The following is a 21102-nucleotide window of genomic DNA, read 5'->3' as shown; positions in this document are numbered from 1 at the left end:
TATCTATTATTACCCATAAAACTCAAACACCTGAGCTGATGTAGAGCTGGAATGAATTGAGTTCTTGAATTTGAGAGAGAAACATCCAATACCTTTGAAAAGTACAGAAAGAGGTTATTACATATATTTCAATGTATGATAGGGAGCAAAAGTAAAGGCAACAAATCGTTGGTGTGCAATAAAGCCTTCATTTTTTAAAATGTGAGAAAAAACAGACATCTTAGATAAAATTCCTCAAGTGGCAAATGTATGTCTTGAGGTAGCTGATTGTAAAATACGTTGCATCTCCTCCTTTCCCACCAAGTTTATTTCTTTCTTAGCTTTGATCAAGGACTTTAGAATACAGTCCTATTATTTGATTACTCTCATCACTGTTCCTGAAAAAGCTAGTTTTTCAAAGGATATAGCTTTAGCTCAAAGGAAAAACATGATTTCCTAAACCTAAACCCTAAAATTCTATCTAACAATGGTAGCATCGAGACATCTTCACAATATTGTTTCCTCTTCTTTTGATGATTGAAAATGAAATATAGCACAGGTATTCCTTAATTTTAAGCAAATAGTGTTCATTGAAACAGATGCATTTTTTAAAATTAATTTGCCATGTATTGGGGCATAGATTTAGATATTCTACCAGCTGACGTGCTCCCCAAATATAATGCAGACATGATAATCGTTTCTTTTTCTCCCTGCTATTTTTAAAAATCCTCATAACATAGATAGGAGAAAAAAGAAGAAAAATGTTGAACTAAGGGAGTATAGTTTCAGGATAAATTGCAAGTTTCAAATGCAGTCTTTTACATCTTAATTCCATGATCACCACATTAGGGATTTCTAGTGACACTTGTTTGCTTAGTGATTTCTACTAACACTTGCTTTTGCTATATAACATGGAGTTCCTCTCTTAATTAAAGAAACATTTTTTCAGAATTTGTACTATTAAGACTGTCTTTTTAAATAGTGTGCCTCATTTAGTTCAATTGAGTTTTTTTGCATAGCAGTTTTACTATCAGTTTTTAACATATACTTTATTTTGTATTACTGTTCATATCTGACTGAACTGAGGTTTTTAAAATAGTTGTTAATCAATGTTTCCCCACCCCTCTGTTTACTTTGTTATTACTACGCATTTCTCAAATTTAGACCCCAATTCTTCTTTTTTTTCCTGTTAGTTAATAGATAGTCGTGCATACTAGCTATGTTGCTCAAAAGACTTCAGTCTTGCCCTTTTTTATATTTTAAGAAAAAAAATCTAGTTTAAAAATATAAATATTAAAAAAAAAAATCTCCATCGTGAGGCAGACTGACAGGAATTTTTTATCACTCCGTGCTGTAGCAATAGCAAGCTTTCATCTCTGCTACAATTAAGCTGAGGCAGCAAGCTTGTACCTTTTGCCTGGGACAGCAGACAGGTAGTCCTTTTCCAGGCTTGAGAAGGTCTACCTGCTCTGGACCCCAGAGCCTTCTGTGCATAAAAGAATGCCTTCCTGCAAAAAGGATTTAATTTCCCTCCTCCCAACGATAAAGGCTTAATTGTATTCTCTCCTCTGTCCAAAAATGGTTATAATTAATACCTGTTCAGTTTAGCACTGCACAAAATCCATGATTGCTGTTAACTTTACAGGTAGTCCTCAAATTAATTCACAGTTGAGCCATGTGACCATCTTGCTCAACTACCCCAATCCCTGCTTTCCTCTGTTGTGATCATTAAGTGTATGGAGCGAAAGAACTACCTGACAACGAGGGGCAGGTGTACCCCCTCTTTGTGCAGAAGGGAATAGTAACATTGGGCTGGAGAAAAGAAGCTCAGATCTTCCTGAAGTTCCTATCCCCTCTGTGGGCAGAATGGAACTCTGTCTCAAAATCCAAGCAGGGTTTTCACACAGAGCATTGGGCATTAGGAGTCAGCCCCTAGAAATGAGGGGCTTCTGGGAGGCTGGCTGCAAACATCCGATGCTGCAAATGCCCTGTGCCAAAATCCTACTTGGATTTCAGGACAGACATTTTTTTACTAGGCCTCTTTGAGAACAGAAATGTTGCTCGGGAGAGAGGATCCCCCAATGGGGCAAAATCAAACTCTCAGGCAGTGCTTTTTATATTGAATTTTTTGTGCATTTCACACTTTACCCAACCATACCATGCCTCTTGAATACTCTCTCATGTCCCCCCCTGACTTTTGCCACACCTCCTGTGCAGTCCTTGTGCACCCTCACTTGTCTCCCCCGTGCATTCCCTTGTCCCCTCCCCCATTTAACAGCCATCCTGTTTGATCACCTGAGACTTGCAGCCTTGAGCCAACATCCCCATTGACTTTGGTTGTGGGAAGCCAGTAGGAAGTCACGTTGCTAACAGCCATGGGATTTGGTTAATGAAGGTACCTGGGACTGCAAGATCCCAATTACTCTGATAAGTTGTGGACTATATGTAAATGCTAATATCATGAGGACGGTAGAAAGAATATAATGGTACAGCTTTGTAGGCAACTTTGAACATTAATGGCCATTTAACATCTCCTACACTGTCCAGATTTGCTGCAAAGAATAATGGACATCAAAAATTGGCTCCATTGTTAGAGCAGTCCGACCTTATATCTTCTCCCATTGGATACAACCTTTTGTATGCCACCTTGAGTTCCTTGGAGGAGGTTTAGTTTCAGATAAAATAAATTTTGTGAAGAGTTTGAACTGACCTTTTCTCTTGTAAAATATTCAATGCAGTTAACATTTATTAACCTTCAGGGCAAAAGCTCTATAAGGAAAAGAATTTTTATATATTTATAACTGTTGCTGTATTTTGACTGAATAATAAGATTAAATTTTAAGATCCTTGCTAACATCCTGATTTTCCCTTTGTTTCCTCTAATGGAAATGAATGCAAATTTAAAATATTACAATTACAGAAAAGATCCATAGAGCAAAGAGAAAATCTACAATTTATATGAATGCTCATTTCCATAAATGAGCTGGGGCAGCTAACAATATTAAAGCAAAAGTAAAAATAGATATATACAAAAATTAAAATATATAGCAGCTAAGAAAAAACAGAACAATCATTGTCATGCCAGGAGATGGCCTCTTTCACATACTTAGGTCCTCAGGCCCAAACACAGAATCAGGTCTTTAAGGCCTTACTAAAGGCCAGTGGGGTTTGTGGCTAGTCAAATCTCTAGAAGGATGCCAAGCATGAAAGCAGAAAAGAGACTTCTGGGCAAATGCTCCTTAGCCAATGTGATTTGGAGCATGTCTCTCCTGTCAGATTGGGTAGGATGTGTAGAAACAATTGGGGAGAAATTGAATGAAATTCCTCGTTTCCACCAAAATTGGGATTTCAGTATCTCCTGGGAATGAAGGAATACTTTTTATGAAGTACAAAAACAATTTTAAAAAGTGATACTACAGAATAGTCAGCTTCACACTGATAAACTATGGTTTAAAGTTACATGTAGAAGCCTTGGATGAATATGCTACTTTCTTCTTTTTTCAGTGTAAGTATGAACTTATGGGTTTTCACTATTGATACTCTGTTATAAACATTGCCTTTTTCCTTAAAACATATTATCATAATATCAAAAACTTTTATCCAGTAGCATACCTTCATTGGAAAGAAGATCTTGCTAGGGCATTAGAAAGATGCTAGCATAATCATGAATTGCTCTGATTTGACCCTCAGTTTGAAGCTGGTTGATATTGTGTGGTACAGGAATAGTAGGACAAGGCATCATTAATCCTCGGCTAGAGAGGAGACAAAGCCAGGGGACATAAGATAAAATTGAGGTTACCAGGTCAGTCTGGTGACACCATAAATAACCACAAAGGCTTTAATATACAGTATATAGAAGGAAACATTGTAAAAGTATATCAGAAATTATTACTGCTTCAGTTTTAATACTTACGTATAGTAAACAGTTATGTCCATTGTATCTGTGTCAGCTTGATATTATAATAAGGTAAAAATTTCAAGCTTAAATGGACAATACTAAATTACATTTTTTTATAACAGTTCACCAGCAGATGGAGCTCGTTGCCAGCTTAAAGCCATGGTTTTGGAAAAAAAATTAAATGTATTTATTCACAAAATGGTTTATAGAACAAAAATTATCTGTGAACAGAATCTCCTTATAAAATATCACAGGAAATGCCAGCTAAAAATAGTCGCTTACATTATAACCAAACAATTTGTGAGCAAAATGGCTCAGAGCACAATTTCAATTATTTTTGTTATTTTCTTTTTTAAACACAGAATTGAACATTGCACAACATTGCTTTGTGCATAAATCTTATCTGCAGACCTACTTGTGTTTTCTTCATTTGAAATTTTAGTAGCCCTATTTTAACTGAAAAAAGAACTTCTGTTTTTTTCCAATTTAGTAAATAGGAATGAGAAATCCTTATTAATCTTTTGAATTCTTCCAGTAGAGCACAATGCAAATCCTCACTAATCCTCTGAGTTCTGCTAACGTATCTCAATCTACCCTCTCCTTGTTTTCATACTAAACCACAATTATGTGACAAAATTATTAACACAGCTTGGCTATGATATAATAAGGTTAGAATTGAAACATAATCACTTACAATTGTCCTGATACCATATCTGGCTCCTTTTCAGTCAATACAGAAGATTGCCTGCAAATCTTTAGAGCTTAGAACAAAAAAAAATTAATCCATATTTTCTTGGCAAATGAATAAGACGCCATAGAATGTGGTAGAGCTGTTCCACTTCTGGTAGAAGAAAGTTAACTATCATACTGTGTAGTGGTGGAAAGCCCCAACACTAGCTGTATTCTCACACCAGTAGGGATTCAAATTTAAGTATTCCAGAAGTGTGTAAGAAACTAGTTCAGTAAAGATCCGAGGCTCTTTATTTTTGGGTATACTCCCAAGCTCTGAACTACTCTGGTTTTTCGTTCAATTTATGATCAGTCAGGAGAGATGGAAAAAAAGAGAAAAATATGAAGAATAGAATAGAATAGAATAGAATAGAATAGAATAGAATAGAATAGAATAGAATAGAATAGAATAGAATAGAACAGAACAGAACAGAACAGAACAGAACAGAACAGAACAGAACAGAATAGAATTTTTATTGGCCAAGTGTGATTGGACACACAAGGAATTTGTCTTGGTGCATACGCTCTCAGTTACAGAAAATAAAGATACGTTCATCAAGAATCATAAGATACAACACTTAATGATAGTCATAGTCATATATTTGGGCAATAATTACACAGAATAGAATTCTACAAATATAATATATTTCCTTCTGAGTTGCATGGTAGGGAGTATGGGGGAGGGCTGGGAAAACATTCCAAACTCCATCCCCTGTAAGTGTCATTGTGTTCAAAAGACTTCATATTACCTTGAAATATATTTTAATTTATTATTTTTTGTTCTTTATCTTTTTGTTCAGAAAAGCAGGGCAATTAATAAGTTCTTTAATATGCAAAAGCTTAAAAATTACTGCACATACTACTTAAACTAAATCAATTAACAAGTTAAAATATGGTAACTTTACACATTCGTAAAGAAGTAAAGCTTCTTTACAAACTTTTTAAATACAGTATAGGGCAAAGGTCTCTCCAGAGGGAAAACATCTTATCTCTTGGGAACAACAAGAATACTCTCTCCTGTTTGCCAGATAGGCAAGTTTTTCACAGAAGGATATCATTAGAAGTGAATAGCCAGACAGATTTGTATAAAGAGAAGTGGTTACACAGAAAGTCATGTCTTAAGCTGCTTAGTGCTTTACAGATCAATAGTACTTTGGAAGAGTAGTGCAACAAGCTTTCTTTTTATTCCATAAATCAGACAGCGCTTCAACAGTACAATATTGCCAACAGACAAAATAAAACTTTTTAAAAAGCATTTAGGAAACCACACAAGGCTATCATGGTTACCCAAGTGCACTCAACATTGTCAGATTGTCAGATGGAACATCTGGAATTTCTGTAGGATATAGCCTGAGGCTCTTAATCTGTTATATCTTGAGGCTAATAACCCAGCACAACATGTTGGAAAATGTCCCTTGCTTTTTTCAGGCATTTCAGAGTTTGAAATAATTGTAAGAATACTTTCTGCAGTTCCTTTAAAATCTATCAAAAATTTAAATTTAAATATAAGAAACCTTTCTGTGGAAAAATGTTGTGGATTACTACAAACAACCTGAAAGAACTGAAGGAGAAAACTCACTAATACAGAATAAAGAAAAAGTATTTTAATTCTAGAAGAATACAGGGTAAAATGGCAACAATGAACTCAGAACTTTCTCATAAAATTGGCTGTTACTATAAAGTTCAAAAGAGGAGATGGAAAACAATACAATTCAGAATCAGACTTTGATTCTTTAAGGAATTTGAGATTGATTTACCTGTTTAAGGTTAAAATATATAATTCTGGTAACTCTTAATGGACTTTGCTGATTAAGAGTGAATAATGAGGCTTTATTATTTGCTAATAGATAAAAGATGAGCAATAGGATGAAAAAAAACTTGACTGAAATATCAGAGGTGATAAGTTATTGAAATTTTGTGTACTTGTCTTGATGAAGTGGAAAGACATTTATATATTCCCTCTTCCCACTCCCATCTTTTTTCTCTGTGCACATTTTACTTTTTTAATGTATATTTTTTTCTCAATTTGTATTAGTTTTCCTTTGTATTTTTAAACTTCAAGAAAAATGATATTAAAAACTTACATTTAAAATTAGTTTTTATCAATATGCAGCTTTTCTGAATGAACTCTTAAGGATGGATGGCAGCAGAAGGTTCTTTTCATAGTGCTTTATGCCGCAGTGAGACTTTGTTTTTCATGAATCATGCTATTTCATAATAAATAAAATTAATTATGGACTTATTTTAAATTCTTAATTTTATTTCTGCCAAGCAATATGGATATTCCTTCCTAGTAGATTATAAAACCACAAACAGCACTTGCTTCTGGGAACTTCTGAATGATTATACAGATCTTGTGCATGGTCACACAGAATTAAATTTCAGTTTGTTAAATAATGTTTGCTCTGAAACCAATGTGCATAGGATTGTAGTGTCAACTTTTAAAATGTGCGATGGAGCTTAGCATATTTGTAAAATACATTGAATGCCAAAATGAAACCTTTCTCTTATGTCAATGTAGACATGGAAAATATACGTAAGCTGTATGATTGTACTCAGTTGCATAAAGATGGTGCAAGTAGTTCTCCTTCAATGGCCATTCATTCAGTTATTGTTCAAAAATGATGGTGCTGAATGAGAGGACTTACAATCATTCCTTATAGTTGTGGTTGTCATAACATCTCCTCGGTTATATGATTGCAGTTTGGGCATTTGGACACGGACTTGCAATTTCAATGTTCACATCTTTTGAACACATGATCGCTATTTGTAACCTTCATTTCCAGCTTCAGACAAGCAGGGTCAATGGAGACTGCATGGGATCTATTGACAGCAACCACAACTGCCAGTTATCATGTTGTAGTGAAATTGTTGCCAGTCCCAATTACCCTAGTTACCATAATTAAGTGAGGACTACCTGTATTTATTTACAAATAGTATGTTTCATTTGTTAAAACAACCAAACTTACTAATTCAAGAAATATATTAATTTCAAAACTCAATTTAAACCTTTTTTTCTATAATATAAATCATCATAAAGTAAGAGTCCAATTATCCTGCTACAGATATTACCTTTTTAATGATTTACTTGGTGCAATTGTAATTCTTCTTATTGCATAAGTATTCAGACAAACAACTCAACTGAAGTTACAACTTCAACGGGTCAGTGTGTAATTTCAATTTTGGAGAAGAATTACTGGGTCTTCATACTCTTTGTGTCTACATTGGCATCACCAGATATGAAATAAGACTTTGTCTTAAGAACACAAGAGTAGACCCTGCACTCTCTCACAATGGCCAGCCAGATGCTTCTAATATTTCGCAAGTGGGATATGGAAACATATTGTTCTTCTACCATTATTCTCCTAGAACTAGCATTTGGAGAGATATTGTATTGAATATTCAAAACAGATAGTACTTCATAAATCTGCCTTCAGTGAGTTTATCAAACTCCTTTATTTTTCTTAATTATCATTTATACCCCCTTGCCTTGAACAGACATTATACAGACCAGGCTATAATTTTACGTGCCCTCCCCCTTTAAAAACTGGTGTAAGATTGGCTTTCTTCCAGTCCTCTGGCAATGAGGCCATATGAGAAAGAGATTTCATATTTTTCCTATGAAATTATTAATTTCACATTTAAATTGTTTCAGAACTCCGGAATGAATCCTATTACGTGGGATTGGCATATGCACCAAGACAAATTCCTTGTGTGTCCAATCACACTTGGCTGATAAAATTCTATTCTATTCTATTCACTAGGACTTGGTGGTTCATTAGTGTATAGTTGTAGAGATAAGGAAAAAACCTTAACAGAGTTATGCAGGATTATTTGCCTAGGCAAAAAGGACTGAAGCACTTTTTAAAAATATGGTTTGAGATAATATTTGGGAATAGCTCGGGCAGATGCTTCACTAGGTCACTGGAGGATAAAAACGAGGAAGACGTTGCAAGATTTTGTTACTATAACCAATCTCAATAAAAGTTGGTTTCCTGGTCTGGTCTACCTAACAGGGCTGAAAGTATTTCCTCAAGATATATTTTTTAATAGGATTGTCCTTGCCATACTGTGAAGTTTCCTTTTGCTGCTGTTCAGTGCCTTTTCCAAATTATTAAGTAGTAAGAAGAGCACTAATCTGTGCTTGCTTTATTCTTGATACATTGGGCTTAAAAGCAGAGGCAAGGATAATGGCCAGTGAGAATGACCGGCCATTGATAACAACATACTGAATTTGGGAGTGGCATTGCTGTGAGTTAATTCCTGAGTCAGTCAAGACATTTCAGCTAGTATTTCTCAGTACAATTGGTACAGTTGCTTAATGCTACATATTAGTTTGTCTACTTAATTTCTTCAGGGTATACTGTGGCACTACAGCATTATTCATCACAGCAGAATGCATGCAAGTGTTCTAAGCATTCTCACCTGCAGAATTCTTATATTCAAAGTGACACAGGGAAACTGTCAGCTTCTGGGGTGTTCTGTCAGTTCAGCAATTGGAGCTAAAGAGTGGAGGCTGAAACAGCTGCCTAATAGTTGCTTGCTTGTTTAACAAAATGGAATCATTTCAGTGGTACCTTGAGTACTGTCAAAGAGTTTACTTATGAATAAGAATGGAAGTCAATAGTTGATAACTTTTATAGTAAGAGGGCTCCTAACAACCTATAAGTAGAAGAAATAAATGTGACACTTGGCAACTTTTTGTTATGTAGCATAGAGTAATCCAGCTTGCCTTCCTATGAGATCAAAGACATTCTGGGTTAAAGATAGTATGTCAGCTTATTCCAAAACTGAACAAAATTGTTTTTGGTACATTAGATTGTTATCTCGCAACTAGATATTGTTCATTTTTGGGTCAATCTGTTTAGCATACTGACAGGTCATATATTTTTTGGCTTGGTACTGCTATTCATTATGGCTCAAAAATGTTGCAAATGCTCAGCATTACATGATAAACCAGATCCTGGACTCTGTACTACATGTGAAAATGCTGAACCTATGGTTTCTTCGGTTACTACCAAATCTCTGCCACTTTCCTCACATACAGCATCCACAAAAGTTAAGGTAAGAATATATTCTTTAAAAGAAAATATTTGTCTTAATTTTTTCCTTTCTTTTGATGTGTGCAAGAAGCTGACAGTTGATATTGTTACTTTAACAGGCAAAGCAGCTTGCTTTCCATCCATTGCTTATAACCTTGCCCAATATATTCCACAATAACATGGAGTGGTAAAAAGAAATTTTTACATTGATTTATAAACTGATTTTTTTGGATTCTTGTGGTTATTTTTATAATGTGCTTAGGTAGTTCATTTGCTATTGTTACTCTAACAAATTGGCATAAAATTATCAATTCAGAATATTTTTTATTAAGTATGTTCTGATATTTTTCTCCCTTTCAGGGAGAGAATAAAGGCCAGTGAAAGCAGTAAATATTCATAGTTAGTTAAATAAGCCAAAAAGCTGGCTCTACGCAAGACATTGAATCATAAAATTTAGTTTTCATCTATACTGATTAAGTTCATAGACTTTGAAGAGTCAGCTGTCAAGTTTCCGAAAGATGCCCTAATTAATTCATGAGCACTGTAGAAACCACATAGTCAAACATGATGTAGTATCCTAGTTATGAGGGTGTCTACTGTAAGGAAATTAGGATGTCAGAAATAATCACATAGGATTCAGATAATGCACATAATTCTAAGGTGAACATGAGCAGCAGATATGGCCACTAATGTGTACATATACATAAATAAGTTAAAAATAACATTTCCTCCCTTGTTTATAGTGATATTTGTGTTAAATCTAGTGATGGTATCCACTCATCAAATAAACATGCTGGCAAAATTGGAACCCTCTGAAGAATAGACTTTTTAAGACTAATTTTCAGATGAATGAAAATAGACTAATAATAGACATAGGAAAAATTCATTTCATTTTATGGGCTTACATCTGAAGCTGAAATAGTAATAGAACAGTGATGGTGAACCTTTTGGACACAGAGTGTCCAAACCGGAAGGCGCGTGTTTGCACGCCGGCAGAGCACCAGAAACCCAAGGACCAGTTGGCCAGCGCACATGAGCATGTCAGAAACCTGACAACCAGCTGGCTGAGTTGGGGCGATGGCACGCATGCCCACAGAGAGGGCTCTGCTTGCCACCTCTGGCACACGTGCCATAGGTTCGCCATCACGGCAATAGCACTTAGACTTATATACCGCTTCAACAGTGCTTTACAGCCCTCTGTAAGTGGTTTACAGAGTCAGCATATTGCCCCCAATAATCTGGGTCCTCATTTTACCGACATTGGAAGAATAAAAGGTTGAGTTAACCTTGAGCTTGTGAGAATCGAACTGCCAAACTGCTGGTAGCTGGCAGTTTGCAGAAGTATTCTGCAGTACTGCGTTTTAACCACTGTACCACCATGGCTCTTAAAAATACTGTTATTTAGTAAACTGGTTGATTAGAAAATGTAAAAACATTCATGGATTGAAATGAATTATAATTTATAGATTAAAAATATAATACCCAATATTTAAATATTTCATAAAATATCTACTGTTATAATATCACAATACATAAGCATTATTAGCTTACATTTCTCATTCAACATGGCCTGCAGTTTAAGATTCTGTACTGGGTACTAAGAAATCTCAGCAATTACAGCAAAACATTACATATATAAACTTTAAAAATATTTGTCATATACATGCTGATTAAGTATGCATCATAAGTTCTGTTGCCTACGTACCAGAAATATCTATTTTGTTTTAATCCTCTAAAGGTTGCATATTTCTTTCTGTTTCAATTTATGAAAGAATAAGATTTAGTCTTTAACATAGTTAATGTAGGTTTAATTGCTTAAAAGTGCATTTTCTCCTCTATTGTACCAAAAGCTGATCAGGGTAAATTCAGTTGGTACTTTTTTTATTGAGCTAAGATATTTTTGAATCTTTTGTTATTAATTTTTCGGTAGAGTATATAATGCTAGGTAAATCAGAAGCACAAGTCTCTATTGGTTTTTCAAATAAAATATTTTTAGAACTTAATAGATTTTGTAGCATTCACATTTAATTTTTAACGTATTATCTCTATATAATAACTTACAGATAGTATAAAAGCAGCATAAGCATGCCATTCTTATGCATGCTGTGTGTAAATGTGTGTGTAAATAAATAGGTTAAAATGACAGGTTTTGCTTGTTTATAGTGATACTTGTATTAAATCTAGTGATGGTATCCACTGGTCAAATAAACATTGCTGGCCAAATTGGAGCCCTCAGAACTTCCCCTGTATCTGTTCCAAAGATTTGAAGAACTTATCAGAGAAATACTTTGAACGACTTATTTGGGAAATAAAGGAGAAATTCTGTTGCATGACTATTATATTGAAAGAAAACTAGGGCGATAACTATATAAATCTGTTCTGTAAAGATAAATATAGTAAGGCAAAAAATATTTATGCTCTAGAACTCATTTTATTGTATTCATGATTAAAAGGCAATCTAAATGATTGTGAAATCATGTGAAAACTTACAGTATGTTTACACTATTAGTATTCTCTAAATGTACAGGACTTAAATGTCATATTTTTCCTGGCCAGTTTGGACAATATATGACTGCATTATACCAGGTGTATGTTATGTAGCATCATATAATTGTTTTATTGGTTCTTCAGGTAACACAGGGCACTCTATTAAAAAAAAAACAAATGCATGTGGGTTAAAATTCCATCTGCACTTATCTTCTTTCTAAACCTAGTAAAGAAATGAGTGTAGTATCTTGTTAGGCAAAATTCAGATTGAAGAGAATGTCCATTTTGTTCAATTTTATTATCCTTTTCTTTTTCACAGTAACCTTAGGAAGAGCTCTAAAAGTCATCTCATCTGTTTGTAAATAGTCATTTCAAAAAGTCAAACTGCTATTAATAACGTATTTTACTTGTAGCATATATGATATATTCAGTCAATTTCAGTTTAAATCTTATTTCTACTGTGTCATATATCAGATTAAACTGAGAACTGAACTGGGAAATGCTTTGGGAAAATGCTGGCAAATTGGCAGTGCCATTTAAATAAAAATGTAAACTAATTAACTATAAATATTTGTTTTTACAATTTATCAAGATTGAACTATTAGGTTAATTGGGTTTACAAACAGGGAAGGCAACTTGATGTTAAATTTCATGCTATGATGTTAAGTGAGCTGGTTCTTAATAAATAACTGCAATTACTGCAAGTTCAAATCTCACCAAGCTCAAGGTTGACTCAGTCTTCCATCCTTCCAAGGTAGGTAAAATGAGGACCCGGATTGTGGGGGCAATAAGCTGACTTTGTATAAAAAGAACACCGCTTAGGGGGGGCCGAAAGCCCTACTAAGCAGATATATACAAAAGTATGAAGGCTATCGCTTAACGCCCTGAGTCTCCGGAGAAGGGCGGCATATAAATCAAACCAATAAATAAATATATAACTAGCAGTTTTTAGGAGCCTTATGTAGATTTTTTTTAGCTTTCTGAGTCAAAGATTTCATTGTGCTATAATAATGAAGTTCCATGTATCATCTTCCATTTTTCTTAAATTGTAGTCTTAAGACTTAGTTAGATCAAGCAAATTTTGTGTCTCTTAATTTGCATCATGATTAATGCCATATTGATATTTCTAATCCATTTTTTTGGCATTGAAGAAATTGTCTACAAAATTATTAAAAGGCTGCAAATTTTATTGGATAACAGGTAGTTGGAATACTTTTACATTGTAATCCTTCTCAACTTTTGTTGATAAATAATGATATAACACTTCTCAAAGAAAAGTGTAGATTGATATTTACAAGATTGTCTCTGAATCTCATAGAATCCTTGGACATCCTTAGAAAATAAGATCAGATCAACCCAGTCAAGGGGAGTGTGGGAGGCAAAGATGAGCTAAAATTGTAGAAGAGGTGGTATTGTGCAATCTTATCCATTTTATTTCAGATTGAGGTTTTGTGCCATTATAGCAGTAATTTTGTGAATGTACAGGTATTTCATGGAGCTATTTTGTTACAGCACTGACAACATACAACATTTCAAAAGTACCTCTAGTTCAAAAGCTCTACTACTCAATTTAAACTTAAATGATGCAGTTTATGTGGCATGTCCAGAATTATAATGAGTTACTACCTTTGTAGAGATACAGTTTTTTTGAGATTAAGCTATCAGTTTCTTCCATAATGTCTGTGCAAATGTGATACAGGAAAGAAGGACTCCATTTCCTTCAGTAAATAAACTGGCTTCCCGTTTCCTCTGCTTGGTCATTTTGATTTCTGGAATAATATTGGTGAAATTTATGATTTAAGTATATTTTAAAGACTATAAAATAAAGTGATGGATTAAATTCAGTTTCTGATACATGCACATGTACAAAAAAGGAATTGCTTAGATTTGAATTCTTTTAGGCCTTATAATTTCATTTTATATACTTTTGTTTTGCTTATCTTGGAATAGTTTAATTATTTTATGTGAATAGGATTTATGAAGAGTAGCTGTGTAGCAGTATTTCAAAATGTCTAAGTGTTCTTAATTTATTAATTAATGGGAAAAATATTTAAAGAAATATTAAACAAAATGCTAAATTTTGTTCAGCATTTTATAATGTATATATCAAAATTTAGAGTTAATTTGTAATTTATAATAATCATATATTTACTTCTTCTCTGATCAGTTCTTTGACCAAGTTTTAAACACTTTTTAAAAAATAAGGCACTGCAAAACAATAAGTTCACAAAAGTATATATGTTGAAAAAGAAAAAAAACCCTAAAAGGTAGGCAGGATGTTTACATAAAATGAATAGACTTTCCTTTAGTTTATAGTATTCTGTTTGGGTGGAACTTGGAATGTTAGGGTTGAACATTCCAAGTTCAACTATCAATTGTAACAATTTATTTACTATTTTCTCTGTCCACAAATACAACTATTTGACTGTCCGATTTTACAATGTAAGCTGAAAACTTTTTATTGCATTATGATGCATTATTATAAATCAATATCAAGGCCTTTTTTATTGGGTATTAGAATTTTTGCATATTTGGTAAACATATTCTGTCAAAGCTGCTGTTTTTAATAGCTAACAGTTGGCTTTTAGGAACATTATCTTCTCAGCATTCTGAATATTTTGTGTGACTCAATCGAGTCTGAGAATGAGTGCCATCTGGAAACTTTCTGAAACACTATTCTGCTTTCTCATACTATTGGTATGAAATAGGTAGTTTAGAGTAAAAGACAATTATTTTTTAGAGAGGGCACAAGAGGGCTTTGAGGGATGGAAATTAATCTCCCTATTTTAGGAATTCTGAGATTACTTGAGAAGCACAAAACTTCCTTTGAAGTTTAGATCCTTTTTCTTGCAATCTCCTGCCTTGACAGCCAATGATTCCTTTAACAACTCTCCTCTTTTCTCTTCACAAGAGGAAGGGAACTTCATAATCCAAGTAAACTACTAAGATTGATATAGAATACCCCAAGTTAAAGAACTAATTTAAATAACATTTGGTTTACAACTACTTCTACTCCACATAGAACCTCCCCTTTAAATCTGTTTTCCTCCTTCACTTAATCCATTGCCTATATATCCAAAGAACTATTCAATAAATTTCTGGTTTATACCAGGCAGTTAGTAGTTTTCTCCCCCTCCCCACAAAACATACAGAAATTGATGTCCTTTCAACACTTAATCCAAGAAGGAAGCTGAGTTGGTGCTAGGAAGTAAATTATTTTGATGTTTCCTAACTTGTTCCTCTCTTATGAGGAAAAATATATGAGCAAATGCAATGTTAAAAGTCAAGAGAGAATGTTGTGATTCATATCTGCTAACCTAGTCTGACTTCTTTATACAAATTGTCTTCATTTTAAATCTTCAATGAGCTAGAAATTTTTAGTTACAAGCTACTTAATAAGACATAATATTGAAGTATGTACATAAACAGGATTGTGGCTGTACAAAACTTTTGAATTCAACCATTTCCTTCATCTTCTGTACTGCTGGAATAAAAGTTCTTGTCAGCCCTTCGAAGAAGATAGAATAGGAAATAGATGTCACAAGGATTATTGGAATTCTATTACTTCAGGGTGTATCAACAGAGTTTTGAAGGACTGACATAGACCGTTTACCTTTACACTAAAATGAATCAAGACAGAGCAATCTGGCATTTCTTTCTGACTTCATCCTGCCTTTCAGGGCTTACTTAACAAATACTGAATACCTTCAAGGACAGCTGCATATCCTCTACCTCAATGGTCCCCAACCTTTGTGGCTTGGTGGCCCAGCTGGAGGGGAGAGGGGAACTAGGCCCTGTGAGCCAGTGCATATGGGTGTGTGCGAGCCCGCCACTTGCGAAAGTCGAGTTGCACGCGTGCACCCCGGCCCTCTGCTTATGTGAGTCAAGCTGTCATTGCGCGCTGGCCCATTGCTTGTGCAGCCCAGTTGTGAATATGCCGCAGCCTAGTAGTGGCCCATGCCCTGGGGGTTTGGAACCCTGCTCTACCTTACCAATTTGTGTACTAGACTGATCACTTCCAAAACTCATTAAGCTGCAATTCCTGGTTTACAAGTAACAGTCTAGTATTTATTAAAAGGAAACTGAATTCTGGTTCATTCCTCATCTTGGATATTTAGGAAGATTGCATAGATTTATGCACATATTCCAAACTAGTTTCCTCATAAAGTGTAAACTTTTGGTTGCTAAGTTAATTTATTGGTTTGGACAGCACGCTATATTTTTCATTCCTTCTTTTTTATATACTGCTTGTCTGAATCAGTTTTAAGTATTCCTGACTCTCTTAATAAGAACACAATGAAAAAAGAGTCTATAGACATGGGCATTTATAATTTTTAGAAAGGTGAAGCAATTTTTTTCAAGGAATCATAACAATTGCCATTACCAATTACTGTTGGCAATTACCAATGGTATTACCAAGATACTTGTCTTTGTATTTTTTCTCTGACAATTTTCTTACATTTATGCCTTGAGCAGATTTTATAAACGCCTAAAGGATGTGCTTTTGAAAAATGTCAGATTCCATCTGCCCTGTTTGATTTACATTTTACTGTCTGTTCTGATGCCTGAAAGACTTTTATTATAAGACTTTACGTAAAGCTGTCTTTACTCTGCTATCCTAGGCCAATTACTTGTTCACCTTTGTCTTTATTATTACATTAAAGTGAATTACCATATTTTTTGGACTATAAGACTCACCTAGCTTTTGGGAAGGAAAACAAGAAAAAAAAATCTGCCTCTACCTCCCAGCATCCATCCGGTATTCATCTGGCCCATTCCCTGCCGCAGCCAGTTCGCCGCAGTGGCCTGTTTGCTGCTGCCCATTTGCTACCGCCATGGCCCATTTGCCATCGCAACCTGTTCACTGCCGGCATGGCCCATTCACGTCCCGTTCACGTTGCCTCTGTAGCCCATTTGCCACACCCCATTCTCACTGCCATGGCCCATTCACCACCGCAGCCCGTTCATCACCGCAGCCCATTCTAGAACAGCGCTGCACCAACCCCCCTCCCCCCACCACAATATTCACTGTATAAGATACACAGACATTTCCATCCACTTTTTTGGGGGGGGGGGAACAATGCGTCTTATGCTCTGAAAAATACGATATTTCATATGACTCAACTATTAATATATTGCATAAAGTACATGTGTATAAATATCAAATTATTGATGTGAAGATATTCAAAAGCAGATAATAATTGTTATAAGAATATAAATAATCTCCCTTCTTCTAGACAATTTTTAGGTCAGAAAATGGAGATATATTGTCCTATATCTAACTTGTTCTAACTGATATGTTTGCTCACACATCAAAGCAATCTGTTTCATGCATTTGTTAGTAGTTTTGACAGCCGCTGTTGCTGTCCATTTTAAAATTAGCAAATTGTCGCTTGTCAACATTTCTGCTTTCTAGTTTTTAAAAATACTTAACTAGGTAATATCTTAAAAGGCAGTAAATATATATACCTAAAGGAAGCCAGGCTAAATATAAGGGTTAAGGATATTATTTCAGTCATCTGTTCTACAGACGACAGTTAAGAAATAGAAACTTGGTGAATGTAATATTAATGCATTATTTAAAGTAGTTTGGGGGAAATAATCTTTCCCCCTTTGGTTATGTGAGAATGAGTCATTTAGTTGCTAATTATTCTTATAATTCATTTATATGAAAAAAGGCCCTTTGTCTTACCATTATAAGGTGCACGAAATATGCTGATCAGTCCAATATCTGGAAGACCTAGAAACAAAATTAGACTCTGTATCTATGGTAATGTAGTCATTGGGTCATTATTAAGAGATGATGTCAAGAATAACAATCGATTGCATTGTTTTGGGTTGGTTTTGCAATCTTTTGTGTGGATGATATACCATTTCCACTATTTAAGCAGGAACACTCATATATTGAAGTGTAAGAAGACACTCCTAAAAGTAAGGTATGAAAGAAGTTACTCAAAATTAACTTCGCCAATACAGGCAGTGAGTAGATTCCAACAATATCTAGAAAATTAGCAGTCTAAATCACTTCCAAATAATATATTTGTAATGTTCTACTTTTTTACATTTTTACACTAAGGCATTTTATTGTTTTTAATAGTCATTGTCTATTCTTGGCAAATCTATTCAAAAATGTTAATGTTTTTAGACAAAAACTGAGACTAGAAAACCATTTTCATTCATGCTTGATGATTAACTAGGGTAAAACCAAAACTTTATCTAGCAGTGACTATTTAATCTGCTAAAAATGGTTGGTTTATTTTCTATTGGACTATTTCTTCTCTTTATTTTCTAGGATAAAAAAGATAAAGTGTCCAGGTTTGATACTATTCGGCATTCCATTGCTGGTATGATAAGATCACCAAAGTCTATGTTAGGCTCTTCATCGGTAAGTGGGCAGGTAATGTATTCTTTTGTCTTTATTGAGAAAAAAATTGCTTTCACTATTTTCTGCATAATTTTCTGTTATTTGCTGCAGGATGATTTATTTGATTAATGTTTATAATACTTCCTATATTGAGAATGGTATTTCCTAACAGTCTGCAGTAGATGAAACCCACCGCTAAAGAATTCAAACATTTGAACTCCCAAAGTACAGGTGCACACTCATTTAATAAACAAGTTTGGATTATAAATAAATATATATATATATATATATATATATATATATATATATATATATATATATATATAAATTGATTTTATTGTGATCAAGCAAGTAATAAAATTTCAAGTATAATCATAATTGAAAAAAAAAAATGTCTGTCCCTGGACCAAGTCCATAAGAGTTATCTAGGGTCAAGCTTTCAACCTAATGGCTAGTATCAGAATGCAAAGGGTAGGCCAACAGGATTGAAACCAAAAAGATTGATGAGATATCAGAAAATAAATACTGTACACATTTATTGGTCCATTTGGGGCTTCTCTTAGTCATTGATCTGCTTGTCATTTGTACCACTGCTTTATTGGACTGTTAACACTTCTAAATTAATTAAATCTGTGGTTTCATCAGGCTTTTCAGTTAAAATGTGCTGACATAGGTTACATCATCATTTTCCAATGTCAGCCTTTATCTGTTATATGCTCTTACTTGTTAAATATTTGATTTACCTTGATGTGATTATATTATAGGAAAATATGAATGGGAACAGTTTGTTCTCAGATCGGTTATGTTAATGTTAGTTCATGTTGTAACCAAAACCTGGATCACCTAAAACAACCAAATTACTTTGAAGATATAACATACATTTATTAAGTATGCAAATAACAACAATGTACAGCACTGGGTTTGAAGCAAAGCATTGGCAGCTTCCTGAGCAGCCCTGAGCAAAAGCAGAACCACAGCTTATACACCTTTGGCCTACTACATTGAAAAGACAAGACAAAAGCAGACAGAATAAACTACAGCATTGATGTTGGAATGTTTCAATAAATGGATGGCTTTCTCATTATTTATCTCTAATTACTAGATCACCATGCTATCTATATTATCTTTAACATATAGCCAGTGAATATAAACAATGTGGTTTATTGGCCTGCTAATTGCTGTCTGGGTTTGTTGTGTCAACTTTCATAGTCTGCGAAAGGTGACTGGCCGCAAGTTACCCAGCTGATTTCATGCCGTAAGGCAGAATTAGACCCTAACTCACAGTCTTCCATTTTTAGCCCACTGCCTTTAACAACTATAGTAACTTGATTCTCAAATTTGGCATTATGTTAATAATTCATTTTCATATTTTTCTTTAAGTTTTTTGATGTAATATCAGCGAGTGAAAAACCCCTGGCAGAACAAGATTGGTATCATGGGGCAATTCCAAGAATAGAAGCTCAAGAGCTATTAAAACAGCAAGGGGACTTTTTGGTGCGAGAGAGCCATGGGAAGCCTGGTGAATATGTCCTTTCTGTGTTTTCTGATGGGCAACGGAGACATTTTATCATTCAGTATGCTGATGTAAGTTTGACATTGATTTTTTAAGTGATTGAAGTACACTTGATTTCAATAGCTACATAATTAGATTTAAATTATAGTTAGATAGCTAAATAATTATGCACAGCTTGAGAACTTACCTGCTTTTTAAAGCTAAGAAATCATTATCTACCTCTTAAAAGCCACAAGTACTGTTCTGTGCATTTGATTCAGGATTCAGTAGTTTTCGATAGTAATCTTTCAACCTTTGAACTGGCACATAGGAATGTTCTTTGCTCTGATGTGTGATTTCCAGTTGCCATTTTTATCCTAAAAGGCACTGATGTAATTTTTCAGAGGGGTGCAGATTTTTGTTTTTTCCATTGCTTCTTCCAGTTATTCTTGAAATTCATGTCCAGAGCCTTATCTAGCAGTTTCTGAAAATGATAATGACCCCACCCCCCCAATAGGCAAATTAGTATGTTACAATTGCCAAAACATCACTGTGCAATAAGACTACTGCAGTGCATTCTATATCAAGAAAACTGAGTACTTAGAGACTGTTGCCACCCCTGGAACGCTTCAAATCAATGGAGAAAACGAAAGAAGGTGGATATTTTCGGTATCTGGGATCCCATCTCCAAGGCAATGGCGACATCAATGGTGAGGTGCGAGCAAGGGTGAATGCAGCCTGGATGCGTTGGCAAGGACTCACTGGTGTGTTATGTGACAGACGAATGCCAACCCATCTTAAATCTAAGATTTACAAGACAACCATCCTCCCTGTTGCACTCAGTATGGCACTGAATGCTGGGCAGCAACAATAGGGACTGAAAGCTGTCTTCATGCCATGGAAATGCGAATACTCCATTGGATATCGGGCATCTCCCTTCTTGATCACATCAGAAATGACACCATTCACATTTTGGTGTGGCATCTATTACAGAGAAGATGAGAAAAGGCTGGCTCCGCTGGTATGGACATATCCAGAGAGCAGCACCTTCCACTGTTGCCAAGACTGTCTACCAATTAGAAGTTAATGGCTGGTGACCTCGCAGGCATCC

The 21102-nt window shown here is 34.7% G+C and overlaps 1 protein-coding gene across 1 annotated transcript in view; it reads left to right on the top strand.

Annotated features, from left to right (window-relative positions):
- FER (FER tyrosine kinase) overlaps positions 1–21102 on the top strand; it is a 127523-nt gene that overhangs the window by 43170 nt on the left and 63251 nt on the right. The window contains exons 11-12 of the mRNA XM_070935734.1: positions 18428–18520; positions 19880–20083. Coding sequence (XP_070791835.1) covers positions 18428–18520; positions 19880–20083 — 297 coding nt within the window. The remainder of the gene's footprint in view (positions 1–18427; positions 18521–19879; positions 20084–21102) is intronic.

The sequence above is a fragment of the Pituophis catenifer genome, unplaced genomic scaffold, assembly GCF_029215685.1.
Source record: "Pituophis catenifer annectens isolate HBS135680 unplaced genomic scaffold, rPitCat1.0.hap2 SCAF_2, whole genome shotgun sequence".
Lineage (NCBI taxonomy): Eukaryota > Metazoa > Chordata > Lepidosauria > Squamata > Colubridae > Pituophis > Pituophis catenifer.
Note: the sequence above shows the minus strand (reverse complement) of the source record. Positions and strands in the feature narration are given on the sequence as shown.